We start from the raw sequence: 16,312 nt of genomic DNA on the forward strand, positions 1-16,312 counted from the left end.
CTAGGAAGACTAAGGCTAGAGTGGAAGGCACCACGGTTTACCATCAGGTCTTGGGATGGTTTTCATGGTGAAAGGCCCTAGTGCCCAGAGGCTGAATGAGCTCAGTCACACAGCATGTCTGTCTCTGCCAGGCTGGGAAGCAGCTGCTAGCAGGCAACACACCAGGTAGGGAGGAAGCCCTGACCTTGCCTGTATCCTTTGCATCAGAAATGAAAAGTGGCTAAAAACCCCAGCCCCATGGCGTGGCCCAGGAGCCTCAGTCTGCTCCATCCGCCCCCAGTGGCTACTGGGGCCCCTACCCTGACATAAAGAGGCAAGAGGGGCAATGGTGTGGGAGATCTCTTTAATATGGACACTCAATCCAGGGTGGAGGGGAAAGAGACCGGAGCTGGGCAGGCGGATAAGTGAGTGAGTTGTAGGACCACACCTGGCTCCAGAAGGGATGATGGGGCAGTGGGGCTTGGTCCAGGCGGGTAGACCCACTGGGGGATCTGAAGGCCAGTACCTGAGATGGTGTCTAAGCCAAGTGGTATCTACCCAGGCCAGAACATGACCTAGAGAGGCGAGGCCGGGACCCAGTTTGGGGCTCCCGGCACCTAGGGGCTGGCATCACTAGGGGCCTCCCCGAGTTGTTGCTGGAATTCCAGGCGTGTCTGCCGATTAGACTCCAGCAGCTCCTGGAGGCGAGCATGGAGGTGGTCGTTCTTCTCCTCTAGGTGGTCCAGACAAGAGTTGATCTGATCCAACATGGAGTTGATGGCAGCGTACTCTGGGAGGAAGGGAAAAGACAGAGGGAAGGTCCCATGTCTCCTCAGGGCTGACAGACAGTACACCCAGTGCCTCCAGCTCTCCCCAACCTTTCTGATTCTCAGTGTCCCCGTGCAGAAAATGAGTAGGTACCACAAGTGTCACAGAAATCATCCATCGCACACCTTTCTTGTAGGGTCAGTGTGGTCCTGGCGCAGTCTGCCAGTGTCCTGGCTGGTGGCCCTATCATATGCCAAGCTTCCTCTGCATTTCCTTCCATAGCTCCCTAGACATCCGTGTTCCAAAGCGGGGCAATCAAAAGCTGCAGTCTAGCCATGGCCTGACCTCCAGCCCTTCTGCGGCTCTCTCTGCCTTCACAGTAGTGTCCGGCAGCTTCCAGACCCTGGAGCAGACCCAGCCCATTTCCCCTTTAGCCCCTTCTCCCTCCCACCTCTTTCTTCTCCCCTCACACTGGCTTAGCCCGTCTCAAGCCCTCTGCACGTACTGATGGCTCTGCCTGGAATGTCAGAATGTCTTGGGTGGCCTTGTCTTTCCCTCTGGGATGAATACCATTCATCTAAGTCTCGGTATGGCTATCACCAAAGGGAGCCCTCCCGGTGTCCCACACTGGACCAGGCCTTTGCCTGAGTCTCTAGCCTCCAATTTGCAAAGCTTTCCCCTCCGACGAGCTGGATGATAGTCTGGACTCCACCTCATACTCAGTTATAAAGGTCTGGGAGAGGTGACAGGTCTTGTGTTCTCTGCTGTTTCCCCAGTGCCCTCGACGACACAAATAAGCACTTACTGAATGAATGAGTGAATGAATGAATGCAGCTCTGACTTTCCAGTCCCTGCTCTTGCTCAGCTGTCTACCATCTAGAACTCATCGACCACAACAGCCCTTCAAGGACCAGCTCAAACACCTCCTCCTCGGAGTCTTCTCCATCTTTCTCTACAGCAACTTCTAACCTGCCTCTTGGCAATCCTATGTCCCTCAGGACCCAAGGTCTGGGACTGTGCCCACTGTGGGACCCAGTTCTGCGCCAGCCATGACTCAGAAACACTCAGCTGCCAGCATGGGACCAAAGGGGAAGTAGCTGGTGGATTTAAGAAAAAGGCCCAGAGAGGGTGTCTGGGATATGCCTTTAGGGGATGGTTCCCAGAAAGGGCATCCCTTACAAAGGATAGAGCCTCTGAAGGCTGCTGGATCTTAAAGTCCACCCCCCATGGTACACATGGGGAAACAGGCCTAAGAAGGAAGGAACCAGAACAGCTTCCCATAGCTGCTTGGTGGCAGGACCAAGACTCATACCTGAAGGTCAGAGACCCTGAAGGTCTGTACCCCAGCAACTCCTTATTGGAGTAGGGGACACTGAGGTTCCAGGACACCAAGAGCTCAATTGGGGTCTGGCGACAGCAAGAACTTAACGATAGCTGTTAAGACCCATCCTTCCCGGTTTCATGGCAGGCTAGCTGAGGGGTGAGGAGAGGCGGTGCCTTCATCGATGTCAAGGGTGCTCCCTAGCCGTTGCTCCTGTCCTGGGTCAGATAGCCTGCACCTCACCATCTCAGTGTCCACTTGGGGTCACACCGCACCCTCACCGAGTCCCCTCATGATGTTCCCACCATGACTGCCAGCACTCACTGCACAGCACCTGCCTCCAGCTGGAGGACAACCTTTATTAAGAGCAGAACCCGGGTAGTGAAAATATTCTGAAACTGTTGTGCCAATGGATATGCTGGGAATTCAGTGAAAGCCTGCAGAACTGTACGGTTTATGTGGTAAAATCTATTGTATGACTTACAGGTCAATAAAGCGTTTATAACAAAGCAAAAGCATACTCCATCCTTACTGCACAAGACCTGCTCTCTCGGTAAGGCTTGACTATGGTAAGAAAAAAAATACAAACACTGTCCACTTTCAGAAGGAACTTGTACGCTGGAAGCTTAGAGTCTAACCGCTTTCCATTCCGTCCTGCCCTTTAATACCACATCCCGATACAGGAAACACCAATGTGCCCAGTATTGCAGATGGGAAAACTGAGGTTCCCAGACGTGCAAAAGGAGTCTGTGGGCTCATGCTTCCCCTGAGGTGCTTCCGCAGTGCTGTGCACCCAACATAGTGCTTGGTAAGCAGGTCACACCAGCAAAGCCAGGAGGCTGGGGTGCTGACTCAGCACAGTGGGGCGCCCACCGGGCCAACCCCTCCTGCAGAGAGCCAAGCAGGACCCGCCCCCCCTTCAGCGAAGAAAGTGGCTGAAGCAAATCTCAAACTGACAAGCTTCTCTGACGCTGCCTCAGTTTCCCCTATGTAACCATGGCTGGTTAGCGACAGTTCCCCGGTACTGCTGTGTCCAGGGATCCATTCACTAGCGCTCGCTCGTCATAGCCTCCGAGGCGGCTGTGGGGACAACTCCAGAGCCACCCAGGGGCGGGGTGGGACGGTTCTTCAGTCCCTCACACACACCTCCATCCCGGTCCCATTCCAGATCCTAGCAAAGCAAAGGTAGCCTCGGCAGCACGCCCCCGCCCCGGTCACCTGCTTCCCCGAAGCTGTCATTCTCGCCTTCCGCGCCCGCATCCACCGGCATGCTTAGGTCCCCGTTGGGGCCCGACATTGCGGGCTCGGGCACCGCAGAGGCAACGCGAAAATGGAACTTGGCGACCGTCGCGCGGAAAGCCGACGCTGGGCGGAAGGTGCAAGCAGCTGATGGAACGCCGGGCCGGAAGGGTGGAATGCAGCGGCGCACCCCGGCCCGCCCTGAGCCCCGCCCAGAGCCCTGCCCCGAGGCCTCGCAAGCCACGCCCTCAAGCGGGGCTTCGCCCCCGCCCGCTCTCAGGCTCCTCCTCTCACTTCCTCGCTGCCTCTGTCTCTTGGCCGCTGGACCTCGGGAGCAAGCGCACTCACTGAAAGCAAGGCAGTAGAAACTCTGGCCCGCTAGAGCTTGAGACTTCTACTAGGCTCCATTCTGCTGCCTTCGTCCCTTTTTTTTCTTTTTCTTTTTTTTCGAGACAGGGTTTCTCTGTAGCTTTGGAGCCTGTCCTGGAACTAGCTCTTGTAGACCAGGCTGGCCTCAAACTCACAGAGATCCTCCTGCTTCTGCCTCCCGAGTGCTGGGATTAAAGGCATGCGCCACCACCACCCGGCTCTCCCAAGGATTTATATAGCTTCGAGAACTTTATTCCCAGTCACAAGGAATCCGCATTCTTCCCATCTCCTCCAGGTGCAGCCGAGATGACCCACAACCGTGTCCTATCTTGGCCTTATCTCTTCTCTTCCGGCTCTCAAAGACTACACTTATGGCTAGAAATCAGACCAGACTGCAGCCTGGACAGTAGATGTGAAGCCAGTCTGTTTGACCAATGCCAATAAATAAAGCATGCCAGCTCCAGGAAAATTCAATGCCTCTGACTTCCTCAAGCACCTGCACTCAATGTGCACCACAGACAGACAGACAAAAACACATATCATTAAAAGTAAAAAATAAACTGGGCAGTGATGGTGCATACCTTTAATCCCAGCACTTGGGAGGCAGAGATGGCAGGCGGATCTTTGGAAGTTCAAGGCCAACCTGGTCTATAGAGCGTGTTCTAGGACAGTCAGGACTGTTACACAGGGAAACCCTGTCTTGAAAAATCAAAACCCACTGTCTGTTCTGAAGGACCTGGGTTCAACTCCCAGCACCCACTATGGTGGCTCATGACTCTGTAACTTCAGCTCCAGGTGATCCGACTCCTCCTTCTGGCCTCTATGAGAACTATGGCATGTATGTGGTTCACGTACATATAGGTAGGCAAAACATAAATAAATAATAAACATACATAAATAATGTGGGCATGGTGATGCATGCCTTTAATCCCAGCCCTTTGGAAGCAGAAGCAGGTAGAGCTCTATGAGTTCAAGGCCAGTCTGCTCTTCATAGAGTTCCAGACCAGCCAGGGATACATAGTAAGACTCTGATCCAAAAGAAAGAAAGAAATTAGATCTGTGTTCAAATTGGAACCCAGGAGTGAAGTATGTGGGGTGTAGCTTCCTTTCCTTGCTAGTCATTGAGGCTTTAACCAGTAGGTCTTAGCTGTACCTCTCTCCATCTGGAACCTTCCTGGACTTGAACATTGCCTCCATCCCTCCCTGGCTGCTCAGCCTGTGTCAGCCAGATCTCTTCCTTAAGTCCAGCCCAGATTTCAACGCTTTCTGCTGAGCTGGGTCTCTGGTCTGTGCTGCCCCCTGCAGGACTGTGGGTGTGGCTGTTCGCCACTTGACACACCTCTCTTTTCAGTCAAGGTGAAAAGGCCAGCGTTTGTGTGTGAGGTGGGAAAGGGGTTCATTTGGAAGCTCATGTATTCTGGGAAGGGGGAAGAGAAATGGCTGCAGATTCCTAGCAATCACAGGGTAGGGATGAATGTGGGGTGTCTGTACCTCCACATTCCCCCTCCAGGCTCTCCCAACTTCCCAGTTCCAGAGGGGCTGCCCTTTGGGACCTATGCAGGTGGCCAAGTGCAAGATGCCCATTGGAGACAAGGCACGGAGGAGCTGAGTTGCCCTCGCTGGGGGCACCAAGCCAAAACAGCAGCGAGTGTAATATTGTTCTGTACAGGAGGGACTTGGGGCAGTTAGTGGTCACGATGGTGGAAGTTGGGGCGAGGCTGGAGTTCTGGAGCCTTCTTTTCCCTGAGCCTTCTTTCTGCAGTCCTACCATCATGCTGGACTAACACTGGTGTGAACCCACCCTCTGCCCCCCTCCCCTCATTGTTATGGGGTTAAGCAGCACAGACTCAGAGAACTTGGGACATGAGTTTATTTAGCAGACAAGGGGGTGCCATTGAGGCAGGTGGGTGGGCAGTGCTGCCCAGATAAGAAGAGTCATCTGTTACTCATTGGTATTGTGGCTGGCAGGGTAACCAGGTGGCTCTCAGCAACAGGAGAGATGGGACTGGGGACAGGCAGGAAGCACCTGAGAAACTGTAGCAGAATCAGAACACCACCGTTCAGGGGAAGAGCGTAGACAAGCTGGAGACCCCCATCCCCTACACCCTGGCCTCCGCTGCCCATCCCATCCTGCCACAGGCTGGAGACCCCCATCCCCTATGCCCCGGCCTCCCACCAGGTCGCTGCCCATCCCAGCCAGCCACAGGCTGGAGACCCCCATCCCCTATGCCCTGGCCTCCCACCGGGTCACTGCCCATCCCATCCAGCCACAGGCTGGAGACCCCTGTCCCCTATGCCCCGGCCTCCCACCTGGCCCCTGCCCATCCCAGCCACACTCACCGCCTGTTCAGTTGTCAATGCATTGGTCTGTAGGAGAGAAAGTTCATCAGAAGAGAGTACGGGGGCATGCATTTGTGATGTCTGGCCACTAGGAACCTGTGCTTCCTCAGGTCCAGACTAGCCCAACTACAAAAGATCTGGGACTTCTTTCAGGTTTGGGACAGCAAAAGGACCCATGTGGAACAGACGACACGAGAGAAAGACCCAAAGGACTGCCAAAGGGCAGGGGTGGGAGGTATTTAGCGGATCGTGTACCCAGGCTTTCTGCCTGCTTATCTGCTGGGCCCTGGTAGCATCTCAGCTGGTGCTCTGTGTGACCTGACTGGAGCCTCCTGCCCAGGCTACTTGAAAACAAGATGTCTCCCAAGTCATGGGATGGGGAGAGGCCCCAGACAGCAAGGCTCAAGGTTTGTTGGTTTGTTTGTTCAAGGTTCCAGCTGTAGGCAGAAGTGGCTTGGGGCAGCACTGCTGAGGGTATTTGGACATGGACCAGGTTTCCTCATCTGGGAATGTTCTGGGTCAACTGGCAGAAGGAAAACTTAGGGCTGGGATCTGATGGAGGAATTACTTTCATTTAATAAAGAAACTGCCTTGGCCCATTTATAGGCCAGCCCTTAGGTGGGTGGAGTAAACAGAACAGAATGCTGGGAGAAAGAAGCCGAGTCAGTGAGTCGCCATGATTCTCCCACTCCAGACAGACGCAGGTTAAGATCTTTCTTGGTAAGCCAGCTCGTGGTACTACACAGAATATTAGAAATGGGTTAGATCAATATGTAAGAGCTAGCCAATAAGAGGCTGGAACTAATGGGCCAGGCAGTGATTAAAAGAATACAGTTTCCGTGTAATTATTTCGGGGCATAAGCTAGCCATGCGGGCGGCTGGGTGCCGGGGACGCAGCCCCGCTGCTCTTATTACAACAGGGATCCCTAAGGACTCCACAGACCGCAGGGTGTCACAGAGTCTTCCAGACCTCAAGGTGGATCCCGGTGGCTAGAGCAAGGGACCTGTCTTCCCTTTCTCTGGTGGGCAGGTATCAGCCTGGACAGTCCCCACATCCCCACGTCCCTTTCCCCTCTCCCCAGCTGGCCATTACCGGTGGGGACAGAGAAGATGATGTGCTCATCTGTTAGCCCCAGAGACTTGGCAAAGCGGACAAAACGCTCCTTTAGTTCATCAGTCAGTTCCTTGGTTCTTCCTGCAACCAAGATCAGCAGAGAGCGGTCACGGGACACTCCATACGTATCACTGAACTAGCAAGTGAGGTCTCAGACTTGTTATCCGTGGAGGTCTGCAGAGAGACCACTCCCTGGGCTGAGACTGTGAGATCCCAACCTTGAGTGTAACTGGAAGTTGAGTCCCTAAGCGGCAGCCGAGGACTCACCGTACAGGGTGACCTTGAAGTACTGTTTGTTTCCAGAAGTCCTCTTCTTGAAAAACACCATGGCAAACTGGTCATAGTCAGTAGTGGCCACTTGTACATTGTAGCTCCGTATCTGAGGATAACCTGCGGGCGAGAAGGACAGGTGAGGGTTCTGCCCTGAAGAAGAGGAAAGCGGGCATTAGTACTTTCTACCCGACTTTCAGAATGGCTCTCCCCATTACAGAGTCTGGGTAGAGGGGCAAGGGCCCCACTCCTCTCAGGACTCACTGCGAATGTTTCCCAGGGTGAACCGGCCGGCCCTGGAGCTTGGAACAAAAATTCTGATCCAGTAGTCACAGCGCTGGTCCCTGTGGGAGAGCCGGGAGTGAGCAAGGGTGTGGCACGGGCTGGAATGCCCGGTGGATTGGGGTAGTGTGGTTAGAATTCTGGTGTCCTCCACCCCTGTTCATCCAACCAGTAATAGCCTGTCCCCAAACCTGGCAGGAAGCCCCACCTACCCATCTTAGATGCTCCTGGGCCTTCCCCCTCTGAGTCTTCCCTGCCTGACCCCGCTGAGACCCGTCCCCAGAATGTACAGATCCTCTTCCCGGTGCCTTTGTGGGGTGACCTCTCCTCCCCACACACAATCCAGGCCCCATGTAAGTAGCCCTACTCCTTTCCTTGCTCCCTCTCTGCCGCCCCCTCGGCAGTTATTTCTGAGCTGCTAACCTGCTCCAAGCTAAGCATCACATTTCAAGCCCTTAGGCCATATTCGGCTTTTCCTCCAATCCCACTCAATCCTGTCCTCCACAGCTGAGCTCCCCAAACCTGCCTTTCATCTACCTTTGCTCCTCAGCTACCCAGATCTGCAGGTGGTGAGCCCTGGCTGCCCTCTCCCCAACCGACACCCTGGCCCCACCGCTGTCATCTCCCCAATGGACGCCCCCCCCACACCTCACTCTCCCTGTTCTTCCCACTCTGGTGGCACTCTCCCCCATTCTCCCGTGCTCTAGCTGAGCCAGGACTGCCCTTGCAGGAGCCCCAGACCGAGCTCTGGCACAGGGTGAAGCGCCCCAGAAACTACCACACTCCTGGTTGCCCATCAACCCTTGCTCGGGTGGCCATCCCAATGGCTGACTGCATCTCGAAGGCACAGGGCCCACCAGCTCCTGCTGTGCACACTTCTGTCTCCTTCAAGGCCACCTTCCCAGAGGCCCTGGATAGAGGCCACGGGTAGGGTTAAAGACTGGATTCAATGCCCCTTCTCCCTCTCATTCTCTTTTTGATGTATGTCTATGTGTGCATATGGAGACCTGAGGGCAATGTCTGGTGGCTTCCTCCATCACTCTCCACCTTACTTTTTTTTAAAATATTTATTTATTATGTATACAATATTCTGTCCGTGTGTATGCCTGCAGGCCAGAAGAGGGCACCAGACCCCATTACAGATGGTTGTGAGTCACCATGTGGTTGCTGGGAATTGAACTCAGGACCTTTGGAAGAGCAGACAATGCTCTTAACCTCTGAGCCATCTCTCCAGCCCCCTCCACCTTATTTTTTTTATTAAAAATTATTATTGGGGGCTGGAGAGATGGCTCAGTGGTTAAGAGCATTGCCTGCTCTTCCAAAGGTTCTGAGTTCAATTCCCAGCAACCACATGGTGGCTTACAACCATCGGTAATGAGGTCTGGTGCCCTCCTCTGGCCTGCAGACATACACACAGACAGAATATTGTATACATAATAAATAAATAAATATTTAAAAAAAATTATTATTGGTATTAGAGATTTAGCTCAGAGGTAGAGTGTTTGCCTTGCAAGTGCAAAGTCCTGGGTTTGGTCCAGTTATGTGCATGATTATTATGAGTGTTTTGTCAGCGTGTATGTCTATGTAATGTTCTGACCATGGAGGTAAGTAGAGGATGTTGGTCTGGGCAGGGGTAGTACAAGCCTTTAATCCCAGCCCTCAGGAGGCAGAGGCAGGTGGATCTCTGTGAGTTCAAGCCAGCCATGTCTACAGAGGGAATTCCAGGAAGGACAGCCAGAACTATATAAAGAAATCCTGTCCCAAAAAAACCAAACCAACTGGTGGTGGTGGCACACACCTTTAATCCCAGCACTCAGGAGGCAGATGCAGGTGGATCTCTGTGAGTTCGAGGCCGGTCTGGTTTACAAAACAAGTTCCAGGACAGGCTCCAAAAGCTACACAGAGAGACCCTGTCTCGAAAAAAGAAAAAACAAAAAACAAAAAAGGGGATGTTGGATTCCTTAGAACTGGAGTTACAGACAGTTGTGAGCTGCCACATGGATGCTGGGAATCAAACCCAGGTCCCCTGCAAACACAGCCAGTGCTCTTAACCACAGAGCCATCTCCCCAGTCCCTCCACCTTACTTTTAAGACAAGGTCTCTCATTAAACCAGAGTTCACTGACTGGATTAAGGGATCCTGGTTGCGCGCGCGCGCGCGCGCGCACACACACACACTGGGCTAAGATATCACACCCAGCCTCTTTTCATTGACTCGGGGGGAATTGAACTTAGAATCTCCTGCTTACGCGGCACACACTGTATGGACAGAGCTGTCTCCCCAGCTCTCTCCCTCTTGCCTTCTGTGGATTGTATGTCCATCCTCATCTGACAGAAGACAGGAATGAAGGGAAGGAACGAGCAAGAAATGGACCAAGTCCTTGGCTGTGACATGGAGGTGACAGGGCCTCACCTGAGCAGGATGGAGGTGACATTGTAGCTCTTGTTGTCCTCTTGCAGCTTGTAGATGGTGCTGTACATGGTAAAGCGGTCTTCATCTTCTTTCTGGACCGCATTGCCTGCCAGGCCCACAACATACCACCTCCCCTGAAACTGCAAGGGGTTAATGACAGATGGAGCCAGGGATGGCTGCACATGGCTGCTCCTCCTGCGCCGGTCCTGCTGGTGCCTTCAGGCAGGCTGGAGAGTGGCAGGGTCTGTCTCCAGACACAGGCATGAATTGGACTTCTCCAAGGCCAGGCAAGACCCTAGGTGGAGTCGGCCTGAGTTGGAGGATGGGGTGGTCCTGGGCAAGGGGCTGGTGGCCTTCTACTTCCTCCTCGGGCAGAGCTGACTAAAGAGATTGCCCACCTTACACAGACAATGGGGGTTACAGAAGAGGAGGTATAGACCGGTGAAGTTCCCCCAGACTGTCAGAGCAGAACGAGGTGTGGCTTCCACTGGGACACGCGGTGATCGTGAGCGAACCCCGACCCTGGTCTCCCAGAGTTTCATCCATCCTACCCAGTGTTGTCCGTGAAGTCTTTGGCTTCTCTTCCCATCTGCTCCCCATTTCCCCTGCTCCCTCCTGCAGCTGCCCTTCCAGGTCCCTACCTTATCCTTCTGGAAGCCTGGCTGCAGGGGAACCTTGAGCAGAGATGGGGCCGGGATCAAATTCTGAGTTGAGTCCTGGGCCCGGCTCTGCAGAACCCCAAGCAGGGTAAGGCCCAGACACAGGACACCCAGGGCCATGGTTTCAGCAGTTACTGGGTCCCGCAGGTAGGAGGAGGAAGAGATTGAGGAGGACTCCCCAGGGACACTCTTTATGGGCCACCAGGCAGCCAGCCCCCTGTTATGGGGGGGCACTGGGGAAACCCATCCTTTACCAAGTCCAGGAAGCGTGAGGCAATTGCCGGCATGTCCTGTTGAAATACTTGGCAAGATTTCTGTCCCTTTCTCCCCCAGGTCAGGGTTGTGCAAGGCTGAGTGACAGGGAGGACAGCAGGGGAGGGGACAGGAGGGACATTGGCAGAGCTCTGGAGTCTGGCAGGCATGAGGGCACTGTCTGTACCCCTTTGTCTAGCTGGCCCTGACTGGGTCAACAGCTCAGATCTGGGCCGTCTCCCAGCCCCACGGCCCCTAGGAGTCCTAGCACATCAGAAACTCCAGACGGTGTGTGTGGTGAAGGCCTCTCCCTGCGCCCACACCTGCTAAAACCAGAAATGCCCCACGCTGCCAGATCCTGTGCAGTTTCCTTGTTTGGGGAAGAGTGGGGCAGCCGAGAGTGAACGTTCTAGACAGAGAAAATGGGACAACCTGTTCTGAGCTTGCCAAGCTCACACTTGGCCTTGGCACACGGTGTAAGGTGTCAGAAAGACTGGTCTGGGAGTGTCCAATACCTTGAAACCCTCCACTTTCCCATGACCCCGCCACCATTTACGGGATCGGACAGAGCGGCAGCTGAACTCTCAGGGGCTGCCCCCTCCTGTGCCACACAGTCCTTAGATGTGGCTGCATTCCAGGCCGAGGGCTGCAACCACAGTGCCAGCTCACCTCAGAGGATAAGGAGATTGCAGGAGGCAAACTTGGGAAAGTGGGTGTGGGAGGAAGGAACGGCTCCACACAGCCCAACGTATTCCGGTTACTTTGGAGGAGAAGGCAAGATTGTCCTTGAAAGGCCATTGGGAAGATCCCTCTGAGTAATGGAACCCAGTGGCCCGGCGTCAGGGGTCTTAGCCCCTCCTGAGCTGATTGAGGCCTAGTCCTGAGGGAAGCCATGTCCTCACTGGAGGCCTGGCCGGCTTCCATGGAAGTGATGAACCTCAGGGACTGTACTGTCCCCGACCCCCACCCCGAGAAGGCTCACTTAAGAGCCATCTGACCTGAGGCTGAAGTCCCCTGGCCCTGCACAGGACTGAAATGGCTTACTGATCATCCACTGGCCTCCACCCCCAACCTTTAGCCCTTGGGGAAGGGAGAGCACTAGGAAGGGATCCAAAAATGAGAAGTAGGATGCGGCCTGACCCCTGACCCCATGTCAGAGAGACTCCACCACTAGATCTGTCCCCTCAAGTCCCTGGATGGTGAAAGGGAGGAAGCGAAGCTGAGCCAAGCTGTGGGGACTATGTGGCCATCAGATCCTATTGCTCTTGAGTTGCCCGTGGCCTCCCCACCCTTCAATCTCAGCCCTAGGGGATCCACCCCTTCTAGCTTCTGTGACCTTAAAAGGTATCTATGAGCTGGGGAGGCAGCTCAGAGGTGGAGGGTTTGCCTAGCACGGGGGAGGACCCAGGTTCTATCCCCAACAGCACAAAAAAAAAAACAACTTTCTAATTTACTAAACATTTTAGTTTAAAAGGTATTTCCTTTTTTTTTTTTTTTTGGTGTTTCGAGGCAGGGTTTCTCTGTAGCTTTGGAGCCTGTCCTGGAACTCCCTTTGTAGACCAGGCTGGCCTCGAACTCACAGAGATCCGCCTGCCTCTGCCTCCCTAGTGCTGGGATTAAAGACGTGTGCCACCACCGCCCGGCTAAAAGGTATTCTTGAAAGCCAGGTGTGGTGACTCGTGCCTTTAAGCCCAACATTGGGGGGCAGAGGCAGGGGGACTTCTATGAGTTCAAGGCTGAGCCAGCCTAGTCTACAAAGGAGTTTGAGGCAAGCCAAGGCTACATTTCAAGACCTTTGTCTTAAAACAAACAAATATATATATATATATATAATGTATACATATAATGTATATGTATATACATACACATATATGTATTTATATGTCTATGTATATATGTATGTATGTATATAGTTTTTATAATATATATGTTTAAAAAAAGGTACCCTAGAGTCTTTGGTGACAACTGGGTGTCAGGAAAACAGGTATGGACAGAGCCCCCAAGAATTTTCAGTCAGGAAAGACTGATCCCAGAATCTCAGAGGAGTTAGGTAGAATATTCTAGACTCTGAAAACCAAGGGGCTGCCTGACCAGTGGAACTCTAGAGTATGAACCAGGGGGCAGAGTTCTGGGTCAGAATTAAGAGTGAAGGGGAGATGGCCTAGCTCAGGACCCTGGGCCAGTGTCAAAGGCTGACCACTCCAGGTACAAGACACACAACCACCTCCTGCCTGTCTGTTGATTCCTGCTGTGTTCAATTCCCCCAGGACTCTGCTAGGTCTCCCAGACCCCCCTTTCTCTGAAATAGGATCTCATATAGCCCAGGCTGGCCTCGAGTTCCCTATGTAGCCAAAGGCGACTCTGAGCTTCTCATCCCCAGCCTCCGTCTCCCACCCAGTCTGTCTTCTCGTTCGTTTTCCTCCCACCTCTGCCTCTATCTGGAGTGTTGGCACGCATCACCAACCACACCATCTGATTCTCTTAATTATATAGTTTGATACCAGGTCTCAAAGTGTAATTTAGGCTGATGCTAACTTTAGTAGGTAGCCCAGACTAGCTTCAAGTTTGTGACCCTGCCCAGCCCACCAAGTGCTGAGATTACCACATGTGTGGTTCACACTTGTGTTTTCTGTGGTCATAGACCCAGAGAACTCTAGCTGCTCCGAAACCCCACCATTAGTGGGTCTAATCCACTTGATGTGTTTTCTAGATTGTTGTATCTCAGGGACGTCGTGATCTGGTGTCCAGAAACTGAATACCATGGTGTCCATGAGGGGCTGGGGCTAACACAGCCCTGCCCTCCAGCCCTGACTGCAGACCAGCTTGAAGGATGTAGGACTACCAAATCAGCTTCTCAGAAGCCAGGGCTGCCTGGGAGGAGACCTGAGGCAAGAGAGCCTGGAGAGAGCTTAGGGATTCTCTCAGTGGCAGAACACTTGCCTAGTGTGCCCAGGGCTCCATCCTTAGCTTAGAATGCACTCTATAGACCAGGCTGGCCTTGAACTCACAGAGATCTGCCTGCTTCTGCTGCCTGAGCGCTGGGATTAAAGGCGTGCGCCACCGCCGCCCGGCCTATAAATACCTCTAAAACTGGCTGTAATAATGCACATCTTTAAACCCAGTACTTGGGAGACAGAAGCAAGCTAAACTCAGTGAGTTAAAGGCTAGCCTAGTCTATATAGCAAGAACCTGTCAAAAAAGAAAAGGAACTCAGCAACCATCAACTGCCCATAGAACCTTAGGGAGAGGTGGGGCCTCATGAGCTCATTCCTCTGTAACCCTGTGTTTTGTTCCAGAGCATGGATGCCTATGTAGGTGAGAGGCCAACATGACCATAGGTGCAGGGGACTGAAGGCCACAGCTCTGGGTAGGGTCTGCGGCAGGCACCAGCTATCCAGGAGGCAGTGGGTGGCTACTGGGCTCACCTGAGCAGGGTGATTCTGCCTGGCATGATGCTGGTACTAGACAAGACACCTGCCCCTGGCACCCCAAGTTGCACAAGGAAGGGACATGCCCACGGCAGCCATTTCTTGGCCCTGTGCTCTGGTTCCCTGCTTCCCAGGCCTTAGCTGACCAGGGCCTCTGATGGACACACTCAGAGGATGCTTGTGCAAAAGGACAGGCTGCTCCTCCTAAAAGGCTGCCTTTTCCTTGTGCCCCGAGAGCCCAGGTCAGGTCAGGAAAGTGCACCACCTGGATGCTGGGATGGTTAGACTAGGTGTCTACAAGTGTGTCTCCAACTCCAGAACCAGGGTACCCTTACTGGGGGACCCTTGGGTTCTCTGAGACAAACAACACCATTCTCTACCACCCTGTTTGTCCCGTGGTCTCAATGGCTGAGACTTGCCCCCAAGTAAGAGGGATGGGTGAGGCTGTGACAGGCAGCAAGGATGGGGCAGGCTCCACAGGGTCAGTGTTGAATGCTTTACAAGGGGATGGGGCTGACCTGAGCCAGCAGAGATGGGCAATGACCAGGGAAGTTGGCACCAGGAACAGGTAAGAGCCATGCTGACAATGGCCACTGAGATCTCGGCCTTGGCCCGGCTACTGCACTTCTTGGAGTCCTTCTGTACCAGGGGAGTGGAGTGACAAGTGAGTTCCTGGGGACAGGGCTCAGGCCAGAGTGACTACCATCCCTTCCGGGTTTCAGGGTGTAACTTTCTGTATTGGTGTGATGGACAGGCAGAGGACATAGGACCCAGAGTTCCTCGGGCCTTGGGACGGGAGACTACAGTCCCAGTGCTGTTCTAGAGGGGCTCGGCCTTAGTCACCCAGAGGCAGCACACGGCTCCTTGGTTTCTACTTCACCCCCTAGGTCACCTCAGATACCACTGGGCCTCCCCGTTCCATGCTACTCTGGGTCCCGTAGATTAAGTCCACTTCCTCCTCACTTCTTATGGCCTCCCGTGTTGGCCCACCTTTTTCTCCATCCATGGATCCAACGCTAGCCACACTCAGCCTTCTCTCAAGAGCAAACTTTTCAAAACAGTGTATTTCCTACCAACGGCTTCTGCGATTGGGAAAGGGTGAGTTTCCCTAATCATCAAATTGCAATAAGTTAACGCGTTTTGTGCCTTAGAATCACATCTTCCAAAATCCAGAAGTCCGAAATCAGAGAAGCATTGTGCACGGGGGGCTAGGGAGATGGTTCAGGGCGTAAAGCGCTGTCTGTGTAATTATGAAGATCCAAACTTGAATCCCTAGAAGCCACAGAAGAGTCAGGTGTGGTCTCCTATGCCTGCAGTCTCACTGCTGCTGTGGTGAGATGGGCATCAGAGAGAGGAGAAACCTCAGACGCTCATGGGCCAGCTAGCCTGGCCTATACAACAAAGAAGAGAACATCTCAAACAGATGGTAAGTGAGGACTGCCCCCACGTTGTCCCTGTCGACATTTTCACACACAGCCCCCGCCCCCAACACATACACATTCGTACACAAACAAAAATAAAATAAAATAGTCCACTCTGTAACCACTTTTAATCTCAGCATTTGGCAGGCTGAGGCAAGAAGATGGCCATGAACTGGAGGTCAACCTGGGTAAATTCCAACAAGGTGTGGGTTATAGTGTAAGACCCTGTCTTTAAAAGAAGAAAAGGCTGGCAAGGTGGTTCACTGCTTCCCACCACGCCTGATATCCCAAGTTACCTTTGTGGTAGAGCAGAGAACTAAGTCCCAAAAGTTACAGGCACACACACACACACACACACACACACACACCCCAAATAAATGAGTAAATTTAAGTATGCCTGCAGGCCAGAAGAGGGCACCAGATCTCATTATAGATGGTTGTGAGCCACCACCTGGTTG

The 16,312-nt window shown here is 53.3% G+C and overlaps 2 protein-coding genes across 2 annotated transcripts; both read right to left on the reverse strand.

The window, feature by feature from the left end:
- Positions 1 to 324: 324 nt before the first annotated feature.
- Bbln (bublin coiled coil protein) lies at positions 325 to 3,493 on the reverse strand. The gene is made up of 2 exons (XM_057754762.1): positions 3,287 to 3,493; positions 325 to 769 (listed from the first exon to the last, which is right to left on the reverse strand). Exons 1-2 carry the CDS (start codon positions 3,363 to 3,365, stop codon positions 597 to 599), a joined length of 252 nt encoding a protein of 83 aa, XP_057610745.1. The 5' UTR covers positions 3,366 to 3,493; the 3' UTR covers positions 325 to 596.
- Positions 3,494 to 5,537: 2,044 nt separating this feature from the next.
- Positions 5,538 to 10,941, reverse strand: Lcn2 (lipocalin 2). Its single transcript, XM_057754760.1, has 7 exons — positions 10,736 to 10,941; positions 10,095 to 10,234; positions 7,665 to 7,744; positions 7,398 to 7,520; positions 7,110 to 7,211; positions 6,017 to 6,043; positions 5,538 to 5,710 (listed from the first exon to the last, which is right to left on the reverse strand). Exons 1-6 carry the CDS (start codon positions 10,871 to 10,873, stop codon positions 6,024 to 6,026), a joined length of 603 nt encoding a protein of 200 aa, XP_057610743.1. The 5' UTR covers positions 10,874 to 10,941; the 3' UTR covers positions 5,538 to 5,710; positions 6,017 to 6,023.
- Between the last annotated feature and the right edge of the window lie 5,371 nt (positions 10,942 to 16,312).

Source organism: Chionomys nivalis, chromosome 22 (genome assembly GCF_950005125.1).
Source record: "Chionomys nivalis chromosome 22, mChiNiv1.1, whole genome shotgun sequence".
In the NCBI taxonomy this organism is placed as follows: Eukaryota; Metazoa; Chordata; class Mammalia; order Rodentia; family Cricetidae; genus Chionomys; species Chionomys nivalis.